Source organism: Melozone crissalis, unplaced genomic scaffold (genome assembly GCF_028551555.1).
Source record: "Melozone crissalis strain CALT ecotype California unplaced genomic scaffold, PUWL_Pcris_2 ptg000019l_1, whole genome shotgun sequence".
NCBI classification, from domain to species: domain Eukaryota; kingdom Metazoa; phylum Chordata; class Aves; order Passeriformes; family Passerellidae; genus Melozone; species Melozone crissalis.
Window position 1 is genome coordinate 26,788,082 of NW_026535797.1, and position 23,211 is coordinate 26,811,292.

General features: G+C 39.8%; 1 protein-coding gene across 1 annotated transcript in view; it reads left to right on the plus strand.

Moving 5' to 3' along the window:
• Positions 1–18,696: 18,696 nt before the first annotated feature.
• The window catches only part of GLUD1 (glutamate dehydrogenase 1), a 28,606-nt gene continuing 24,091 nt past the window's right edge, over positions 18,697–23,211 (plus strand). Inside the window, exon 1 of the mRNA XM_054277180.1 lies at positions 18,697–19,144. Coding sequence (XP_054133155.1) covers positions 18,712–19,144 — 433 coding nt within the window. The 5' untranslated portion in view covers positions 18,697–18,711. The remainder of the gene's footprint in view (positions 19,145–23,211) is intronic.

The following is a 23,211-nucleotide window of genomic DNA, read 5'->3' on the forward strand; positions in this document are numbered from 1 at the left end:
TCCAGTTATTTAGTAATTTATCAGCCCCTCATTTGAAGTATCACTTTTCTTTTGCTTGTTGACATGTTTAAAGGTTTATAAGTTACACAAAAATTCAGAAAGTTTTCCTTAACTTTCCAGTTCTGTAACTTCTCTAAACTTAGGATTTGCTTTGCTGATCACATTTTGCAGCGCCAGTACATTAAGGCCAGGTTGGATGGGGCCCTGAGCAACTTGGTCTAGTGAAACATGCCCATGGCACAGGGTCTGGACCTTGATGATTTTAAGAGCCTTTCCAACCTGGGCTGTTCTATGATTCTATGATCACACCAAAGGAATTGAATCTTGATGTTGTTTAATGAATGTTTGCAATTAAAATACAGCTTATATTTTCAAAACATAAATTACCTTAGGAATGGTAAATGACCTCTGCCAACTCTCTGATTCATGTAATAGGTCCAGTGCTAAATGACCTGTTCTGCCAATTTCCAAGCGACTTTTTGAGTCCAAGATGTCAAAACTCCTTCCTGTACCAGGAATCATCAGTACCTAAAATCATTTAAGTCTGTAAATCAGCAAGAAAAAAAAAACAGTTTACCTAAATTCCCTGTAGGCAAAAGTGTTTAAAGAACTGTTGCTTTGCTGCTTCAGAACAGAATTATTACCCACTTAATGAGTTTTGTTAGTGACATTCTACACCTTGTTATAAATAAAAGTCTGAAAGAACAATTCACTTCAGATTTTAAAAGGTGAGCTAAAAACCTAACAATTATTTTAGAAAAATTCTACTGCCACAAAAAAAAATCCATTTTATACTGCAGTTAAATTATCAGTGGGCAGACAGTGGCTTAACTAACTACACAAAAGATAACAAGAGCTTAAACTCATGAAGATACACCTGAAACCTGAATGCACATATCCATTATACCTGTTAATTATTACACCATTTCCTAATTTGTGGAAAGGTGCTCTATTCCTAGCAGCCAATGACAGCCAAGCTTTTTATCTCTGAAATGGTCAGAGTCTGATTGACGGGTCAATGATCTATTAAAAAACAGTAACTACATCAGCAAGTTTTACATTTGCAAGGCACTGCAACTGAGGTTTAATATACAGAAATATATTATCCCACACAGTGTATTTCCTCCAATCTAAACAGTAAGACAGGAATTCTAAATTTAAAGGTTTTTAAACAAACTGTCATTAACAGATTATTAATCTCTAGTGATCTACTGCACATAAAATAAAATTAAAAATAGCTTTAAAGATCCTCTTCCCTCTAGAAATGTTCTGATGCTACATACACAACCTTAAAGTATCCCTAAAATACCAATCAATTTTATTCCATATTTTTCTACTCATTAATAGTATTTACTCACCATGATAATCATTAAGCATTATGGCAAGGTAATTTAAAAGGGTGACACAGGTTCAGCTTCCTATAATTCCTGAATATTCACAGTAGCCACATGCCTAATCTCCATTCTGAGAATTTACATTTAAATAGCCTCATCAAGTCCAAGTCCTGTACCCTAAAAGTAAACCACACTAATTCAACCTCCAGTTAGTTTCTTTATGCCTGCAACACACTACAAAGTTTCAAACTACAAATAAAATTACAGAAATAAAAGACAGTGCATCAGAAGACAACTATATCAATATAATGCAAAAGTGTACTTTCCCCTCTAGGAACACAGAAGTCTTAGGAGACAAACAGTGTATTCTTTTACTTCCTGCTTTGATTTGCTGCAGCTTAATGACGAACATCCTAAATGGTAAGTGGTTAATGACTTGACCCCTAAAATTGGCAAGAAAACATTACAATTGTCCTTTACCTGCTGAAAAGCTGGTAATAAAGTAAGTAATAAATACATAAAGTAGGATGTTTCATAAATTCTAAATTTTAATTTCTGTTGTGGACTTTATCCTTCCTTATTCACATACTTCACGTTATACTCCTCCTACATGTAGTATAAAAAATTAAAGGATTGATTCATCTACCTTACAACAGAGGAAACTGAATTATTCATAGCCATCTTCAGAGTGCTCCTTTTCAGTTCAATTCAAGCTGCAGGGTTGTTTTTTCAACAACTTAATCCATGTGATTGTGGAGTAGAAAAGCTACTAAGACAGTTGCCAGCCAAAGGGAAACCAGAAAAATTTCTTGGTGCAGAATTCTGTTTACATCACAGGAAACTCTTCTGGCACTTTCACCATGCTGCTGAAATTTCCCTCCAAAATTCAATGTGATCTTTTTAAAAAGCCAGGGACAGCAGCTGTACAGCAACTTTGAAAGAAGAAACAGCAAGCAGTGTAGTAACAGTTTCATACACTTAGAAACCGAAACAACTCTGGAACGGTGAGGAATGCATTACATGTTTGCTTGCAACTTGTGCAAGAAAAAGGGAGATCCTTCTGCCAACACTCCTGCTGGCACTGCAAGTGAATCAATATACCAGCAACAGCACCTATCTACTAAATCAATAAGCTTGGTCCAAATACAGAATGAGAGGAACACAATGGCAAATAAAAACTGACAGGAGAACTCAAGCTAAGCACCTTGCAGCTGAAGCAAACTCACTCTAGCTAAGAGCAAGGGATGCATCATGTGGGCTCCAAAGAAGATGCTCTGTGTCAGTGAATGGCAGCTCAAGGATTACATGGGCTGCAGTAGCCCAGGCTGGTGGCACCCAACCAGAACTCAAGGGAACACAGATGTGGGAGAACATACACATACACATGTTCAACTGGGGAAATGAACAAATAGGTCTTATTTCTGTCATCCATTGTTTGGTGATTGTTACAAGCACCAAATACCTTTTATCTGGATTTTCATCCAAGGTTTCAGGCAAAGACTGCAGTCCTGTCCATAACTGCCCTGCCTAACCAAATGCAGGTTAGGCAGGATGATCATTTGGCTCACAGAGTAACACTGTTAGCACATGGAATATTGCACAGGGGCTGCTTCAACCACACCTGGTGGTATGGCAAGAACCCTGCTAGCTGATATCAAAATTACTGAAAATCACAATCCTTCATTTGCATACAGCAGTATCTGTAATTAGTATAAAGTTACTTCTAAATGAGGTACTTAGGTTATTATTGACCATAAAATAATTTCTATTAGTACCTACTATTGAAGTTAAATAGCAGCATTCAGTATTTAGCTCTTCTCACTGGCTATCACCAGAGGACCACAATACCATTTGGACTCAAGACAGGTACAGCTGGTTTACAGGTACATAAAACCTGTATTCAGCAATACCTAGCCATAAAACACCAGGTATCCTTTTTTTTTTCCTTATTTGGAGCACTTCAAGTAACAAGATGATTTTTGGAGGAGAACACTTATGGTATAAGTAACACAATAGAAACCTTCCTAAATACTCCTGCAGCAGCAGAGAAATAATTTAAACCAGAAATCAAGGTTCTAAGCAGTTCCATAGCCTAACACTGTAAAAAATGTTAAATCAAAATACTGAGGAAGAAAAGGCAAGTTGTTCTTCATAACTATTATTATACAAAAAGAAGGCAAGCAATCAAATGGCATTGCTATTGCTAATATTTAATGTGTACCTACTTGCCAGCAGGATCAGCCTGTGGTTTCTAAAGTTGTGCTCTAGAAGGAAAATATTTCCCTGGATATGAAATGAAGACATTCCTTCTGTAAATACAATCTTGGTTCATATAAAAAGGCATCTACTGAGCAGTTGCATCAGCCATTTTATTTTCCCATTATTATTTTTTGGAACCAAATGATGCAAAAATCTGAACACTAATTATAGACTTCCAATTCAGCCACTGAGAGTCGTCATTGTGTTTGAAAATTGGAGTACAGGTGGTAGGCTTTTGTGAGTAACTTGATAATTCCTGCCTCACAGTCTTTGTGCCTTTCAAGATGGCCCCTTAAGTAAATTTATTTATCGATTTTTGTTTTGCAATACACAAAAACATATAATTAAGGAGATATGAGCATCCAGTGGCTGCTACAAACAAAAGAAGTCAAAAGTTCTAGAGAACACTGACCTTTTGAGTAGAAAAGGAAGATAAAGGTAAAAGGTCAAAGATACACAAACGTGCCATGCACGTTTAGTTGAAGAACACTCATTCCCCAAACCCTTATTTTTGAGAACTATTTAAACAACTAAACTGCTATACCTTCTGTCAAGAAAGATATTGTTCCATATATTTCAGCATATTAAAATACCTCACAATATTAGAATAGCATCATTGTGGCTTTTTTTAGAAAAACTATTTAGTTTGCAGAAAATTTTCCACAGGTATCATCACCAATGGAAATCTATGTTGGGACTGAAACCTGACAAACAGAGGTGGATAAAGCAATACAGGATCTAAGATGAAAGCAAGGTAACTGGTCAAAGAAACATCAGAACAGCCTGATCTCCATCAGATTAACTGCTGGTAGATTTCACTTATTAGGATCAGGAGATATATATATATAAAATATTTAAAATACAAAAGCCACCAATATTATTTTCCCATCTTTACAAAAGCCTTACTCAAAAAAGATGAAGTTTCATAATGAAAACCTGGATGCTGACTGTATGCTCATAGTAAAAAATGGGATATTGTCACTGTTTTGGACAACAGCCATAGGTAAGACTGTCCTTTTGCTTTTGTACTGTGGGAGACAGGGTGTTGAAAAGGTGTAATTCTTAAGTTTACCATGTAAAATAATCTATTTTATTTCCATGTAACTAATCTACTAGTGGCAGGAAAATGTCTTTCCCTCCCCACCACAAGTGGTTAAGTTAGCAATAGACCTGAACAGGAGCTGCACTTCCTCTTGCCTTTAAGACAAGTGGGATACTTCTCATTTGTCAGCATCACAAAACAATTCAAGTTCACTGTCTGTCAAGTGAAAAAAATCAGTCACCCACTCCAAGAAGTCACACTGGAGCACACAAGTCATCACTACATCAAGTCATTTCCCAGGGCTGTTCAAAACTACAGGTGCCACACAAGCCCACAAGACACTTTTAGACCAACAGCTCAATCATGACTTCATTCACTTCATCACTGGCTAGAGAGGATCCCTCCAGAGGAGCAAACATTTCACCTTGCTGCAAACATAAATGGCAGCAAGTACCTTTTGTCAGGACTGAACCTATGGCACCAGAGCTATCTAATTCCCATGCCAAGCCACACTGTGCACATTTTACCTGTGCCTCAAGTGTGCAGCTACATCCTCTATGTGGCATCATCAGGTTCAAAGGAGATGGCAATCCAGTCCAATCAACAGCTGATCTCCTCATACTTCCCTATCTCAGGAAGATGAAAGCTGGCTTTACACATTTCTACAGAACCAGTGCCTCAACAGAAAAGTTCAAACACATGGTTTTGATGTGAGCATTGTAATTTAAACAAAACTCTTGAGAGATGTTAACTACATGTTAATATGACAGTAATGACTTTTATATCCAAATCTAGAATTTCAGTTCTTGTAAAGGCAAAAGATGATGTTAATATTTCTCTTTTGCACACACCCCAAGAATACACTTCAGCTGTAAGTGAAAAGGATTTGCTCTTCCTATCTATAAGTCAAGAAGTTTAAGATTTTTTAAGAGATAAAGTTCCCTTAAGGAAACAACCTTCAGACTTGGGCCAAACTGTCTCTGTACACTGGTGAAGAGCATTCCAAAGATCACTGATGGTTCACTGCCCATACTTGCTCCTTGTTGTGGCCACAGAAGGAACACACCTACCACCTTCTCTGCAGAACTGCATGAATGTCAAACACTCTTTCGTGGCTATTCCAGTAAGTGTAAAGTTGTTAATTTACTAGGGCACTGCAGGAAAACAGGACAAAAAATTCAGATTATTTTAAGTGAGTGAGAACTACAGTGAATCATCTGGAAACAAAGCTTTCAAGTCTTCTGGCATTTATTTAGGAAAAAAATTAAGATATGATAAATAAAGAAAATTAGCATTAGCTTTTTAATATATAAGCCTTTACATTTCAATGGTTTAGATGGATGTTAGTTTAGCCAACTGGTTAAGCTTTAACAGGGAACAGGTGACACTGAGTAACTATCAACATAGCTGACTGAGCCAAAGGTGCCTTTTAGATGCAAATTTCCTTATTTCAAGAGGTAGCTTTTCTCTCAGACTAAGGACAGCAATGCACTTTGATTATTTATTAAAAGTAATTTGACTTTTGATTATACTTCAAAAAATTGAAGATCACAATTTCTATCCTACTGTGCTCCAAAAAGTTAAAGGAAATCATCACAATTCAACAAAACGTGAATGAAGTGCACTAATTAAATGCTAGAAACACTGATGTGGCCTGTACCCTTTTCCATGGTAATTCAGTTGTCTGAAAACACCTCAAGAACAACCAAAAAACTCGAGGTATGATGTAACAAATCATCCTGGGTCTCCCTCTACTGTTCCAAGTCATAGTGTGTAGCAGCAGGGCACAGCTGCATAACCACTGGTAAAAACCTTCGTGTACTTTTGCTCTCACTCAAAGCACATCATTTTCTTCACTGTTTTTGTTCAAGGCAATACCTCAATTATTATCTGTACTGTGCTATTATTGCTGTGTACCTTCACTCAGCTGCCTTTGATTCAGTAACTCTTATAAATGTTTTTATTACTTGCAGTACTACATAGTTGTGCCTCTGAAATTTTAAGTTGTTTAACTTCCAAAGCTCCTGAAGCATGAAGAGCTAAGGATGGAAACTAAACAGATTTATCTATTTATTCATTTGTCTTCATGCAGAAGCTGGTCCAATGTGAAGCAAAACTATAAATGGCTTCTTTCTGCAATATAATGCAAAGAGAGTAGAGATTATAAAGAAATGGTCATCTCATAGTTTAACACCTTCTGTATTGGAACTGCAATCCTGTTGGCAAATGCAATTCTTTCTCGGTCTGCCAGGTGTTGCAAGTTCTACACTTGATTTTCACTAGAATAGAAACAACAGGACTGATGTACACAAGGCCAATATGGGCTACTAGTATATTAGCATATTCTTTATCCAGAAAACCATGTGAGCTGCTATACAAAGCTAAAATCACAAAAAATCTTCAAAACATTTTTCAAAAAACACCAGCAGGAAGTTTTCACATAGAACAGAAGTGACAGTGCCAATGTTAGAAATCCATCTTTTTAACAGGAGCTCTATTTAATGCCCCAACCCACAAATGAGTTTGGTAGTAAGGTGGCTCTGAAGAGTGTTTAGTAACCCACCCTTACTCCATGTCAAGTGACATCATCTACAGAAGGACAGCTACTGCTCTGTGTGACTCGTGGTGCTTTAGTGCCTCACACATGTACCTGAACTGTACATTCTGCAAAAACACCAAAGAGGAAAATTAGAGGTGAAGAAACACAAGGAATTTGCAATCCATTCCATATTAAAGTACTCTTTATATCCAACTAATGATTTGAGTGACTCCAGGTTTAACTTGCTTGTGTTAGGAAGCACATGGAATAGAAGTGAATAGCTTTGGTATTATTGAGCATATGACAGTAAATACATATTGGTTTTCCTTCCAATAAATTTCACATTAAAAGCTGTTTATGTGAGCTTACTTTAAAAGACTTGAAAATTAGCAGATAAAGCAGAAAACCCAAAAAGCTATTACACTAAACATATGATCCATTATCTTTCTCTAGAGATTAGTAATCTTTACAACAGACCAGAGATACAGGAATTCAGAAAGCAGTACAGTTTGTTCTACCTTGGCTAATGCTCTGAATTACCTGACATTGCATTCCAAGAACTACAGCTACATTAACATTACATTTTATATTAATCTTTATCTTGCAGGTCAAACTAACATATCATCTAAATGAGTGCCAGTTTAGAAGCCATGTGCTAATAAAAACCATTAAGTGAGGTATGGCAACAGTTCATGCAAAACATTATGAAACATTGGAGCAGAAGAAAAATTTGAGAAAAATAAGACATAAACCTAAACTACTAAGACATCATCTTTGTCAGCACAAATCTAAAAAGCAGCAAATGGAGATTTAGTTTATACAGTGGAAACCAAATTAAAAAATAATTGAAGGCATCTTTTCAAAAATAAAGATAGCATTCATTCAGTAAATACAAGGTATTCAGAGACAAGTGAGAATCAAAATATTAACATACTTCTCTCAACAGGAACTTTATGACATCACAATATATAAACAATATATTATGAACTTCAGCTGCCAACAGAAAAACCATGCAGAAAACTGAACAGTCTGATCAGAGTGAGAAAAAATTAGTAAATGGTGGGTATGGATGGAAAGTTTCACAAAATGAGCAAGTGCAACAACTTGATTTGATGAAGCTGAAATGAAAAACATCCAAAATGTCCACTAAAATGGCATTCCTCATCAAAAATGCAAATACAGAAGAAGGAAGAGGGAAGCTAATGAGAATTAAGAACTGTGCAATCATAGTACATAGTTTTTTAGTCCCTCATACATTATGATGTTACCTGTCACTTCTTTCTTTTTATGGCAAACAAGTAAGTTTTACTTTACCAGCTCTGAAGGAAGTAAAGATTCCAACCCCAAATGGGAAGCAGCTGCCAAGTCCCTTTACCTATGCTTATCCCTTTAACTGGGGAAACACAGTGTCTAAAAAACAAGCACTCACACTTTATATCCAGGGAAGTTTAAAGGATAAAGTTCTGATCCTGGAAGCTGTTCTATGCAGTTCCCCTCTCCAGGCAGCTCTGAAGTGACAAACTGTTTAGTGGGCATCTCAGCTTTCCCTGGAGCATGCAAACATGGAGAAGGAAGCTGTCCATCAGCAGCACTCTCCACTGCTAAGCACTGCAAAGCCACTGACACTGTACTGCTGGACAGAACAGTGCTGTCATGCAAGAGTTTTTCTCTCCAAACAGAGCCCAGCTTCTTAAGACTTTGAGTATAGAAAAAATGAAAGCCCCTGAAAAATGTCTTGACTCACATTCACCTTTCAAGAATGAAAATTTCGCTCTTGCAGCCAGCATCAGTATTTTAGAAAGATGTGGGGAAACTTCACCCAAATAAGTCAAACTCTATTCTCTCAAATTCTCAATAGCTCATCTTATATAAATCAAAATACAGTTTAGCAGGGACTGAAGCTGTTCTAATGTAGAAGTTACCTAGGCTGTTCCACATTACACTGGCGTTCCAGAGCCATGACAGAAATTTGCCACCATGTTCCACATTAATAAGAGCACTCATGATACTTCAAGAGTAGCTCTAGCCCATTATTCTAAAAATTAAGTAGTGACTTCTCAGCTCAGGAACTGGATGTCAAGAGCAGAGCTACTGGCAGAAATTTTGCCACTGATCTTTGGGATTAGTCCTGCTTTACAAGCATTGATGCAATAAGGGGTTTGAGCTTATGAAAGTGTCACACCTGAGAAGTCAGAGCTCTGCCTCCTGGGGCTCCTCTGCTGGACACAGGAAGGCCAGGAACAGCCCAACTGCAAAGTCTGTATTCCCCAGAGGTCCTTTGGAATTAGCAATCCATGCACTTACAGAGCTAATAAAGTCACCTTCCTCCATCTTATCTCAATTTTATACTCTTACAATCTAGAGTGGGAAAGAAAACAAAAACAAGTCTAAGTTCAAAAAACTACACTGCTTTAAACAAGCTGATCTGACATTCTCAGCAAAAAAAAGCACAATCATATCTACACTGGCACATTCCCAAAGAACCCACACCAATATCAGTATTTATTTTCATTGCTTGTTGAGTAATTCCACCTTACTTAGCATTTCAGAAATTTTTCTAACCAAATATAACCACAGGTCAAATTATATTACCTGCTCTTCACCTGCCATCATGCAATTTGCTGGATGAAGTTTTGCTGAAAGACTGACTTCTTTTCAGACATATTAAGCATACAGTGTGAAAACAATTGAAATGAAATCTGCTGGCAGAACATAAATGTAATGTATTTGACAACTTTTCCTTTTCTCCAAACTGACCCATTAAAGCAGCTTATGGATGAAGCCATGGTTAGTCCTTGTTAATCCAAGAAAACTTCTAATATTCCTCTAATACTAATTTCTCTGAATTCTTTTAATTCAATAGAACTGGCAAAAGCTTACATAATTTCTATTTTTCATCATCTTCAACATAAAATCAATGAACTGCAGCTCCACTACATCTCACTACTTCTGTTCCTAGGCATGAGTCAAATGAATATGCTCTGAAAATGATAAACATTCATGACAAGAAGTATTTTACTTATCACTTTGGAAAATAATCAAAGACTTTCCTATATTTCTTGAAGAAAATCTAGTCTGATAGGAAAGAAGCTGTATGAGTTTAACAGAAAAGCAAATTCCAGGAGTTTCTCTTCAAGAATACATTCTGCCCATACTCCTTAACTTCTGGCCTATATCAATTCAGGTATGAGGACCTTACAAGTTTGTACAACCAGCTCAGTTCCAAGCAATGCTCAATGTATTTGTTCTCCCCATACTTTTAAGGTGTGGGGAATAGATTATCATCTGTTGTTTTTTTTTTTTTTTAATGGGAACTGAGGCAATGAAAAGTTCATTTGCTTCCACAGTACATGGAACCACATGTAGAACTCAGTGAGTAAATCTTACATATTCATACCTTAAACATTGCACTGCCATTCCCCAGTGCATAATCCTTCACCTTTTTGATAAGATACACAACTACCCTTTTCACCTCAGCTTTTCACCCTATCTCTTGAGATTTTAACAGTCATCATCCCTGCTTATATGATTTCTATATCTACAATTCTCTCTTCCTGCAATATGAGATTTATTGTCCTCCTCTACTTTTACTCCTTACTTGAACTCTCAGGTGCTGGTTTACAAACACAAAATAATCAAGTGATTCAAAGTCAGGATTAACACAGGGCATCTGATATAACTTTTTTTTTTTTGTTTAGTTCCTGAACCTCATACACTCTTTGAAGGAAGTTCTCTCTTATCTTATATTGTTCAGAACTCACCCACACAATCACCTTCCTCCACTTTAGTTTTCAAAATGTTAAGAATTACTTTAAGTCCTGAGGCAGTGCCCTATATTCAATATTCTAGTGTGACTTTAGGACTCTGGGAGAAAAAGATGAGTGTTTTGCCACATAACAGATGGTTTTTTTTCTTTAAGTTAACAGGCCCATTAACTTCTTTAACTTACGTAACCTTCACTGAATTAGCCATCTAATAAACAAGAATAAATTGCACCTAAAACTGAGTAACATTAATGGACTTGCACTCAAGCATGAGTTCAGTGCAGGTGAGGGGTAAAGTATTTAGGGAGAAGAGAACAGTGAAGGAGAGTGGCTTCTAACTCCATCCTTCACCATTAATTTATTACTTTGAGGATTTTGGTCACATAAGGAAGAAGCTCAATTTCTGCACATAAGGAAGAAGCTCAATTTCTGCTTACATTGATGTAAATGCCACAATGATAATGCAGCCTTAAAACCTGAGGTGAACATCTCAGCATCCTCTGCTCAAGAAAGCTGACCTCCAATGAGAACTGAACAATCTAAAAGCATACATGATTTAGATTGCCATTCAGTGTTCCTTTACTAAAGAAAAACAGCAGGCTTATGTGAAAGCTGATGAGACAAAAGAAACCAGGATAAGCTTTTATGACTTCCATGGTGATTTTAACTCATTTAGTCAGAAGACCACAATATTGTAGCCCTTCTGAAACCAGAAAATCTCTTACTAATGATATGCAGGGACCCTACCTTTCCAGTACTTCAAAATAAGCTTAATTTCAACCTATTGGCTTTCAAAGGAAAAAACCAGAAGAGATGAAGTAGAACAGGTAAGTTAGTCATTACCTTGCCAACATTTGCAAGATTAGACAGTAAATAATAATCACAAAAAACTCCACACAGTGTTTTCAAAAATTGTTCACGTGTGCTCAAGGAGGGACAATTTAATTAAAACAGAAATATTTCCTTTTCTGACCTATTTTCTCATTCTGAGATTCCTCTGGGATGAGCTCTCCAACAGTGATTTTGTGCTGGATCTCTACATGCAGTGGGCACCACGAAGAATCCTGAGGTCTGTGAAAGATGACCAAGAAAAGATATCACATATACACTTTTACACCAAGCATAACCAGCTATTTCTTCCCCTCCAAGAAATCCATAATGTGTTGAAAAATACCAGCCAATGTACTCCTGGAGTTTGGTGATAATACCAATTTCAATTATATCAACAGATTTGAATGGTAATTCTTAGTACTGTGTATCTGGGCTTCACCCAAAACATATTTCACAGAAGATTTAAGCATTCAAATATATTTTAACAATCTTGATTTCCACAGCCACTCTTCCAAAGTGAAAGAGGGTAAAGTTGATTTTGCTAATAGAAATGCAAACAAAAGCACTACAGGAGACCAGTATTCTCTAGTTCATAAGAGCTTTAATGTTTGTTATTTAAACAATACACAGTACATTTATGTCAACAACTTCTGACTATGAATTGAGTATTAAACCAAGAAAAAACTGATGCTTTGCAGCCTCTGATGCTTTGATTCCAGGCTGGAAAGATTTTGAGTATAATTTTCAGCCAGACAGCCAAGGACACCAAGAGTTGCAAAAAAGATCCATTTCAATTGTAAATGTTACTTTCAAACAATTCTTATTTCACTCCTGGCAAATCACTTTCTACTGATATTTGCTATGCTAAATGAAGTAGACAGGAATTTTCTAAAAAACACAATTTCCAGGAAACAAACTGACTAAAGTATTTTATTTCCCCCCTAACCTTATTTAAGAGAACAAAGCTGGCATGCTCACAAGGCATCTGTGGAAGATTTATGCCTGTATATCTATCAGCTTTCCCATTACCAGCTTTTTCATCAGCTGATTTCAAACACACTTAACAGCAAGATGAGAATCACAAATATTTCAGGATTGGGTAACTGTACCAGGCCCTCTTTTGTCTTTTAAATGAGAAATGAGGGAATAGCAATCAAAAGCTACAGATTATGGCCCAATGACACAAACCAGCTGCTTACACAGATTGTCACTGACACAGGAATTGAGAAAGGAGAAGCCTTCACACTGACCCACAAAAGCCTCTATCACCAATGGCCATGTTGATGGGAAGGTCACTGAAATCAGATTAATTTGTCACTGACTTCAGCAAGCTTTGGGTCAGACCTGCTGCCTCCAGAGAGTTACTTCTTGTCCTACTCATCTGAAAACAAGAAGTGGTGTTCCAGGGATAAGAGTCCCTACAGAGCACACTTAGTGTTTATCAGTTAGATTATCTGGCAACACTCATTATCAATATACTGCCAGTAACAGTGCCAAGACATGGCACTGAGAGTTGCTGTGTATCTATAGACTGCCTGACCAAGAGATGAGGGATCAGCTCCTGTATACATGAAGAGCTTTTTATATCTGCTCTGTCACAGAGCTGAAGGAATCAGCTGGCAACATCAGTCATCATGCACAGCAACTATATAAACAGATGGAGACAGAAAGTCTTTAAAGCTAACAAACATAAGCACAACCACTTTTTGTGGCAATTAGAAATATTTACTCATTAAGTAGTTATCATAATTTATTCAATATTTTGATTTCTGCAGCAAAATTATTAAGAAGTTAGAAGCTCAGAAAACTGCTCTGTACCACTTATTGAGGATTTTCCCAAGTACATTTCACTTACAAATTAGGAATCCATGTCAAACTCACATCCTAAATAATGGGCTTATAGATCTGTTACCAGAACTTCTGGAAATGTAATGAAAAACAAAATCTTATGTTTGATTAAATAATAAATTTAAATATTCTTTTGCTCAGCTACAGATTATTTTTGTAGCAATGCCTCAAGTAAAAAATCAAGACTCACACTAGCCTAGTCCCTACTAGGCTAAACCTAGAACTTCCTAATTCACTTGCACAATTCTGAGTTTCACTCCCTACTTTTACACTGCTATAGACAAGCAAAAAACATTACTATTTACAGATTAAGAAAACTATAGCAACTTATTACTTGAACTTAGCAGTCAGGAAAAACTTCAATTTAATGCAAAGTAATACAAAGTAATTATTAAATAATCAGATCCCAGGTACCTAAGAATCTCATTAATAAGACAAAGTATTGAAAGGTTTAAAGCCCTTATCTCAAATGGAAATAATCTGAATACCTCTTCTCTAATTTTGCAACATTGCAGAAAGCACATCTCAAATTTGCAACATGTGCAAATTAACTTCTGCATCCTGCCTGGCAAACCACCAAATTCAGGTTCTTTTTTCTCAAGGCAAAAGGAGTAAATGAAGAAACCTACAAGTCTGCTCTCTAGATCTGCTATGGCTCAACACAGCTGAAGCTATTTATAGAGGAAAGGCTCTAAACCAATAGATCTCAGTACTGGTACCTCATGCTATCAGCAAAAAGGCTTTTAATAAGCTTTGGTAAACAGCTGACTGAAATGAAGATTTCTAGTCAAATGTTCATCTGGTCAAAGTGCTCATATAGGCAGTCCCAAATTAATGGAATCTTCTGCATTCACCTGTGGCAGCATCTCACAGGGACAGCCCTCCAGCAACAGCTCCACACATCCCAGGTCATTCCCGTCACATCACCTACTGGCTAGGCATAAAAAGGGAAGAATATAATCAAGAAATATGGCACTTAGAGTACAACAATTAATTCACAAATTTGGAATTAAAATTAAGATAGACCCTTTAATCTGTAGTGTATTTGTTTCATTTAAAAACACACCTTTGAAAGCACAAATGCTGTACCAGCATTACCTCCCATTACTCTGAAGACTGAATGCTGGTACATTCTCCTGCAGATAAAGAAATTGCCATCTCTATTTTCACAGCCCATGCCAAAACCAGTTAGACATGAAGTTTTTACTTTAAAGCATTGCAAAGGTGGGAAATAAAACCCATGAACCTGAGAACATTTCAAGTTAAAGATCTGGAAAATTATTTGATTTCTATTTGGTACTATTTCAGTACATTTTCCCACAATACACGGGCAGGTCCCATGCAGAAGGATTTCTGTGAAGTCCTACACACTTGCTGCTCATCTTCATGGTCTCCATTTACCACAAACACACAGGATTTTAGCCAAGAGGTGTGTGAACAGCACCACACTTACCACTCCTGTCAGATTCACATCCTGCCAGTCACCCAGCAACTATTATGCAACTGTCCAGAGATCTGTTGACTCTGCAGAAGCTGAACAGTTTCTGCAGCAGTTTGGGGTAAGAAAATAACCCCAGCTCTCACCTATTTATTTACACTACCAAGGTCTACATAAAGCAGCACAGCATAACATATAAGCCCCAGAAAAAAAAGAAAAATGGGCTTTTAGTTTTGCAGTTTCTGGTGCAATGAGGAAGGGAAACAAATGCTCATATAGGCAATTCAAAGGCAAACAACTTGCTTCAATTTTTACTTGGGATTTATCTCAAGCAATTCTTTAAGCAAAAGCACTTTGCTTAAACTGTCAAGTGCAATAATGTGGTATGGCTCACAACTCAAAATGAAATTTTCTGAAACAAAATTCTGTAACTCTATCTGCAGTTATTTCAAAAGCAATTTGACTTCCCAGAAGACAGTTTACCACAGAAAGGAATTGGTCCTCTGTACAGATCCACCTTCCTCCTGAGTGTGCTGTCTAACAGAGGCTCAAACTCTGCACTGGAGGCAGCCCAGGGTTACTCTGGCTGTGAAGGGCTCAGGCAGACAAGGGCAGAGTTACCCAGAGCCCTGGCAGGATCCCTGATTTGCAGCTTCTCTGCTCCTGGTAACAGGACTGGCATGTGAGCTGGGAACAGCTATTCCAGTTTCTGAGGGAATTCAGCACCAGCACACCCTGGCAATGTTTTAGCCCCAATAGCTAAATAGTACTTCAAATAATTAATTAAAGCAGGAAGTATTTGATTCTTGTCTTAGATCCCTTTCCTCAATAAAATTTTAGAATCCAACACAGAAAATTACTCCACTTGCTATGAAATTGCTAATACACACCTTAAAACAGTAGATTGCTTTAGGAAGGCACAATAGTGTTCAGTACTGTTCTTATCTATAATGAAAATAATCTGTTAAAATTTATATATAAGATATTTTAAAAGCAGCTTACAAGAAATTAAATCAAGTTGTTTGTCTCCCTGAGCTATACTTCACAGATTTTAAATAGAAACTGATACCTGTCATGTACACACAGTTGAAAATGACCTTGCTGCAAAGCCCATAAATAATACAGACACTTCCTACCACACAGGTATTGAGTTTTCTCTAGTTATCTCTCTCTCAGAGCTAGTCCTAAGACCAAAACTTCCTATGAAATTCATGAAGTTAGTGAAACTCCTGATTGTGAGGACAAAAATGTTGTTAATCTTTATCTTTTCACCCACCCCAGCGATTTTGTTTTGACTGAGGCTACTCAAATGTGAGTACTCTTCTGATGGCATCCCACATGGTATATGAGAGTAAAGAAGATACAGTGCCTCTTTTATTACTGCAATTACCCCTTTCATGCCTGCCAGAACTCATTCTGAAGCATGCCCTTTTTCATTTCCTCCAGCAAACTGATTTTGATTCAACTGCTCAGTGCCTAGCACATAAGAATTCTGGAATGGGGGACACAGACAGTGTTGTAACTCTTGCCTCCAGAAAGGACTTGAATCAAACAGAAATTTGGTACAGACCTGCTGAGTTTGGTAAACTGCCTGCAAACTGCACACACTATTTCAGTCAAAAAGCCATGCCAAATAAAACTCCCCAGTTATCTTATCTCCTACCATGTTTAAAGACTAAGAAATCTAACATGCTGATCTAGTTATTCTCAGCATCCAACACACAGCTTGTTAAATATTTTGCCGAGTTCCAGTCTTGTTTAGAAAGGAGGGTAGCCATGGTACAGCCATTGCTTCAAATACAGCTGTGTGACTGAGCCTCTGCAGAGATCCACGTGGCTCCCACATTGTCATGTCCCATGCTCAGCCTCAAATACATCCACCAACGTGTGCTGCAAACAGGCTGGCACTGCAAGCAGCTGATAATTGAGTGTGGTCCTAAATCAGACAGAACACAGCTGAAAGCAGGACAGGAGCAAAGCACATTAACCTTAACTTCTACATGCTTGAGCAAACTGGCTAATCACACTCTTCATTTAACCTCGGTGCTCCTGCAATGATATTCCAACCTACAGAACAAGGTGGAAATAATTACCCTATAAGGACTAATTGCCACAATACCTCCCATCACCTTCTTTCCTATGCATTTACAACATTTAAGAACTCGTACAGAAACTGAACTCTAGCTAATGAGAACACACAGGTGACTGAAATCAAGTAGTAGCTCAAAGCTGATACAACCACTGAGAACACTGCAGTTCTATGAACTAAAAATTAACACCAAAATAGACCATAAACCACCTATACTATGGACAGAAAATCAAATCAGTGAGCTTGTTTCTGAAGCCCTGTGTGAACACCTAAAGAACAAACTGGCCTGAGAACCAGCTCCTTTCTTGATTTTTTTTCTCCCCATATCACTAACAAGGATCTTTGTTTTCTAGACTACAATTATAAACCATCTTCATTACAGATAAAAAACAGATAAAAGTTAAGGACCTTATTAGTGGTCCTTAAGAGAACTTCTCCAGATTCTCATGACAGAGAGCAACATGAAATCAAGATAAAAATAGAGCATCAATTGCCTGAAGAGTTTATGTGAGTTAAAGAATCTGTGACTAATCGCTCTGCTGACAAATACACACAAAAGTTAAATTACTTTCCCACAAGCCTTGTAGCACAGCCCACAGTGGTTAGAGAGATTCCCACAGCGATAAAGGAACTTCCTGGTTATTCCAGGCTTAGGGGCATTGGTCTCCCACAAGCCCAAAAAGAAAAAAAAAATACCCACTGTATTTTCCAATTAGCAGCCCAAACTAACAGAAAATGAACAAGCCACTTAAGTCTTCTAAAATAAATCCAGTGTAGTACAGCACACACTGTCTCTCATGCTCTGAAAGCAGACCTTACACAATTTAAAACAATATTCTTAAGAGACGCTGCCTGAGCTACATTTAAAAAATGGACTTGAATGGACCAAGAGCCAGCAAAACGAAAACCAGTCGAGCAGATAAAGTATATAAATCTCAAGGCCTTTCCAACCTCAGTGATCTAACGGTTCTGTGAGAGCAGCCATGTTAACACCTTTACTCGAAGCCTCTGTCCCCTCACGGCAGGGCAGTCACTAAACCCCCGTGGAAGAGCGGGGTTCTCCCACAGGCGCCTTTCCCGGGAGCCCGAGCGCTGTGTGTGAGCGCGCCCTCACTCGCGCTAACAGAGGCCTCGTTTGTCACGCGGCTGAGGGCGGCACGTGAAGGCAGCCCGGCCCGGGCTCTCAGCGGGCAGCAGCGCAGCCAGCCGGCGCAGGGCCCCGCGGCCCAGGCGCTTGGCAGCGGCTGCGCTCCCGGTGGGGCGGGCGGCGGGCCCGGCCTCACGGAAAAGGAACGGGAAGGGGAAGGGGCGGCGCGGCGGGCGCGCACTGCGCAGGCGCGGCCCGGCCCCGCCCGCCGCGCCCCCTCCCCTCCGCGAATCCCGCCGGGGGCGGCGCGGGGCGCGGGGCGCAGGCGCGCTCGGAAGGCGCGGAGAGCTCCCGCCCCCCGCGGGCGCACCGCCCCCCCTGCAGCCCGCGTTTAAAGGCGGCGGCGGCGGCGCCCGGCCCCCGGCCCCTCCTGTGACAGCGGCTACACCGCTCCGATCCTCGCGTCTGGCGGCCGCCGCCATGTACCGCTACTTGGGGGAGCTGCTGGCGTCCCGCCTGGCCGCCGGCTCGGTGCTGGCGGGCTCGGAGCCGGGCGGGCCGGCGGCGGCGGCCGGAGGGGCAGTGGTGGCGGCGGCGTGGGGCGGCGGCCGGTGTCCGCGGCGGCACTACTGCGAGGCGGCGAAGAAAGAGGACGACCCCAACTTCTTCAAGATGGTGGAGGGGTTCTTCGATCGCGGCGCCAGCATCGTGGAGGACAAGCTGGTGGAGGGGCTGCGCACCCGCGAGGGCTTGGAGGAGCGGCGCCACCGCGTCCGCGGCATCCTCCGCATCATCAAGCCCTGCAACCATGTGCTCAGCGTTACCTTCCCCATCAAGCGCGACAATGGCGAGTGGGAGGTGATCGAGGGCTACCGGGCGCAGCACAGCCAGCACCGCACGCCCTGCAAGGGAGGTGAGAGCCGCCGCCTCGCCGGGCCCGCCGAGGGCCGGGCCGCCCCGCCCCGCCGTGCCCCCGACCAGCCCCCCCTGTCCCGCCGTGCCTGTGCCCGCCCGGCCAGCCGGGGCAGCTCGCTGTGCCAGCCCTGGTATCCGATACCCGAGCAGAGGCAGGCGCAGGGCGGCTCCTCCTCAGCCCTCCGCTGAGGCGCTCCGCTGTCCCGGCCCCGCGGGTGACCCCGGGCCAGCCCCCGGGCCGGGTGTCACGGCCGCCGGTCGGGCCTTCGCCGCTCCCACCGCCGGTCTGGCCCTAGGCATGGCGAGGAGATCCCCGCCTGATTTTCACTCAGACCTCCATAGTGTTTGTAGGGAAAGCGGGGAGCTCCATGCTAGAAGTGCCTGCTCGAGTCGAGTCGAGCCGCTGTCACTCAGCCGGCTGTGTTGGCGAAAAGCTAGTGCTCGCACAGAAAACATCCCTAGAGGAAAATAACAAGTTTTAATAACAAGCTAACTGTGTTTCCAGTTACCGGCTGGATACATAGTTAGGCAAAAGTGATTTTTCTGTAAGTGGCTAGCTCTAGGTAGGGGAGACATGCTGTGGGACCCGGAGGGTGAATCCCACTGGAGCTGAGCAGAGCTGGGCTCTCATGGGATCAGCCGTGATCTCAGAGGAATTAGGCTCCCTTTTAGTCTGGGATAGATGGCATTTCCTTGAAAAACAAATACAGATGTCCTTCAGCATAACTCACTCAGGAGCTCTGATCTTTGTGGACATTTGAATATTGGAAACCATGTCAGGTCTGTGACTCAAATCAGAGCTTCTGTAGTCTGTAAACACGTGTATTTTTTTCAGTGTACATTAGCTTTATAGTAAATAATGATGGCTACAGAAACCACACAATTTCTTATAAATGAAGTCGTCTAACTTCAAGTCTAGATTAGGAAGGATGTTCTTAGGTGAATGTGTTTGTGAGAATCAGTTCAGCTGGTATATGACATGAGGATTTCTCTCTGCAGCACAAATAGTGTGTCCTGTTAATGTGATTCCTAACATTCCAAAATCAAATATCTAGTGAGTGTCCTGTAACATGCTAAATTTTTACCCAAAAGAGGCCAACTCAACTTTTGGTTGTTTACTTGAAGCAAGAATTAGCACGAGACTCCAGCCAGCATGGGCGTGGCTGAAGTTTACTCTGTGTGAATCTACTGTTCTATACCATTGCTAGAATTTCTTTTAAAATACTGATGGATATCACACTGCTGTTGTGTTTCTGCCTCAGTTAAGTTACTCTTTGCTGTTGCTTACAAAAAGTCCTTTGCTGTTCACTCTGTGTTACTCTTAAGATCCTGCTTGCATAACAAAATGCAGTCCAGTGGCAAATGAAGTAATAAAATAATATTAATATATGATAGCTTCTGATATTTCACATTAGTACTGCTCATAAGTGAAGGAACTAATGTTTACCAGCAAATAATTATAAAATGCATTGTACATGAAAAAACCCCACCAACTGGGTGATTGGACACTGTCTGTTCTGATACTTACATTTCTAAATCCTCACCAGAATTTCTTGATTTTCAGTGGCATTTGTTATGCCTGTCTGCACTCACACTGAAGCAAACACTGGAGCACTTACAGGCAATTGAAAATGACAGCTCAAGAAAGTAGGAAGTCTCAGTAGTTTGTCCTTTTCTTCTTGTGCTGCTCCCCACCCCCTCTGAATTTAGGGAAGGAATTGCAAATGATATTTCCTTTCCATTCTTAAAGACAGAGATCATTAATGGATTTCACCTTCTACTGCTCTCTAGGAATTTGCTCACTATCAGGTGACAGATCTGAATTGGTAGTAAATTTAAATGGGAGGCATGATAAGCAGAGATCAATTGCTTGAAACCGGATATGAAAAAGGTAAGGGGAAGTAGAACATTTCTACTTTTATGACAAGGGAGTGGTAGAGATATTTCTGCATTTATAGTGCACTTGATCCACCTGAAATGCAACAACAACTTGAGCTTTTGTCCTAAAGGGATTTTTGAACTAGAATCCTAGTACAGTTCACAGGAATAAAAGCACAAAGTCCAATGAAACACAACTCCATATAACAGAACGAAATGGGGAAACTTGCTGAAGTGAGTGTCCCACACACTGTGGATCCCAGAGGCCAATGCAAGTAATTTGCACCATCAAGAAACAGCAAGGGACATAAGGCCCCCTTCTAAAAGGGTGAGTTGACAGGTGGAAGGCTTGCAAAGACGTTGGGAGGAACACAGCACATCTTTTCACATGCAGAATTGTGACCTTTAACTTTGTGCTTCCTGAAAAGTAAAATTTGGTAAAGCAAGGTTACCCATTCTGCCTTTTTTCTTTGGTCTGTGTGTGTATTTGGTACTAAGAAAGAAATGGTGTTTAGTTACTGCTAGGTGATTGCAAGTAAGTGGGGATGCTTTGTCATGTCTGTTGTTCTTTCAAGGAGCATTGTGCTTTAAAAGCTCATCTCTTATATTTCTTGATGTTTACATAAACTGAAGGATAAGAGATGCTGGTTAGAGAATATTAAATACTGTTCTGTATGCAGATCAGACAAATGATCAAAGTACACTTTAAGATTCAAGTAGGAAATGTAGGAGTACAAAAGTTTTTAGGTCTTTTAAAGGCTGTCCTCCTTTAATTGTTCCTAATTTTTTCAGTACATTCATACCAAAATACTTCATTAGCAGTTGTGTCTTCTGTATGCCGTTCTGTTTATAAGGGCATTTACAGATTTAACCATGAACTAATGCAGAATTTATACTGTAAATCAAATTTTAAAATCTTGATTTAAATGCCCTAAACTTGGAGGCAGCTTAATTACTCAAAAATAGTGTAAATAAACATTTTAATTATATGCACTTTAGCAGCACCTTCTTATTTCTACTAAATGTTTGCAGTTAACAGTATAATATTTAGATGATGTTCATTCTGTCAGAGATATCTTCAATTGCTTTGCCTGCTCATTCTCTTCTGGAGTGAAACCTCAATCCCCATTTAGTGGTCCAGCCCAAATGTGAAAACTGCCAGAATCTAAATGCAAGGTTTATCTTTATAAATCTCACATATGCATGCAAATGATACCTGCTAGTAGAAACCAGCAGTTCCTTGACTAGTAGTCATTCCATACCTGTTCTGTGCTGGCTTCTCTTTTGCCTGCAAAGTAGAAATACCTCAGTAGAGTGAATGCCATGAGAGGACTGCTTTGAAAATACAGCTCCTGAGTGGGTGGATGACTGTAGCCTACACAGCTGCATGAAGGCAAATCCAAGATCAGTCTTACATTTTTTGTATAGGCAAACTTCTACACCTTGTTGAGAAACCTGTCTTATTTCTATTCAAGAAGTACAATGCTCTTAATACTCTAATTCTAACAATCAAAAGCATTGTTAATAAAAATGGGAAGTTATTGAAAGGCTTTTCCTACTTTACTCTCTCCCCTCAAAGCACATGTAAGAACACAAGTCAGCTTGGTTGTGTTGGACGTAGCTGTCACTACATAGCAGTGCAAGTGATTCTTCATCAGGTGAAGAAAAGTGCTTTTCTGGAAGAGAAGCATGAGGTACTGAAACATGCTGTCTTTTCAGTTTACAACTTTTGGTGGTTTTCCACCTTATTGAGAGAACCCAGAAATAACACTTCTTGTTGAATCTTGTGGTGCTTACCTGTTTCATTGTTGTAGAAGTTAATCCTTAATTCTGCTTTGGGGGTTGCAAACTTTTGCAAGTTGAGAGAAGGTGGTGATTCTTTTCCTTAGCAGTGCTTCTCTGCTGTACTTTAGCAATCTTTACAGAACCATCATGAATATCCCCATTATAGTGCTAGGTCTTGCAGTATGTCCAGCATACAAATCCAGGTTTTAAGGACTCCATTTTCTGCAATGAAACTGTTTGCTACAAAGGAAAGATCAGTTAGATGCCTCCTCAGCCCACTGAGAATATGGAATGAGGAGTTTTCTTGTGTGTTGGAACTCATGTTGCTCGTGCTCCAAATGTATTTATACAACTGGACTGATGCTGCCTGGTAGGTGGAGTAATGCTGTGGGTCACATCACT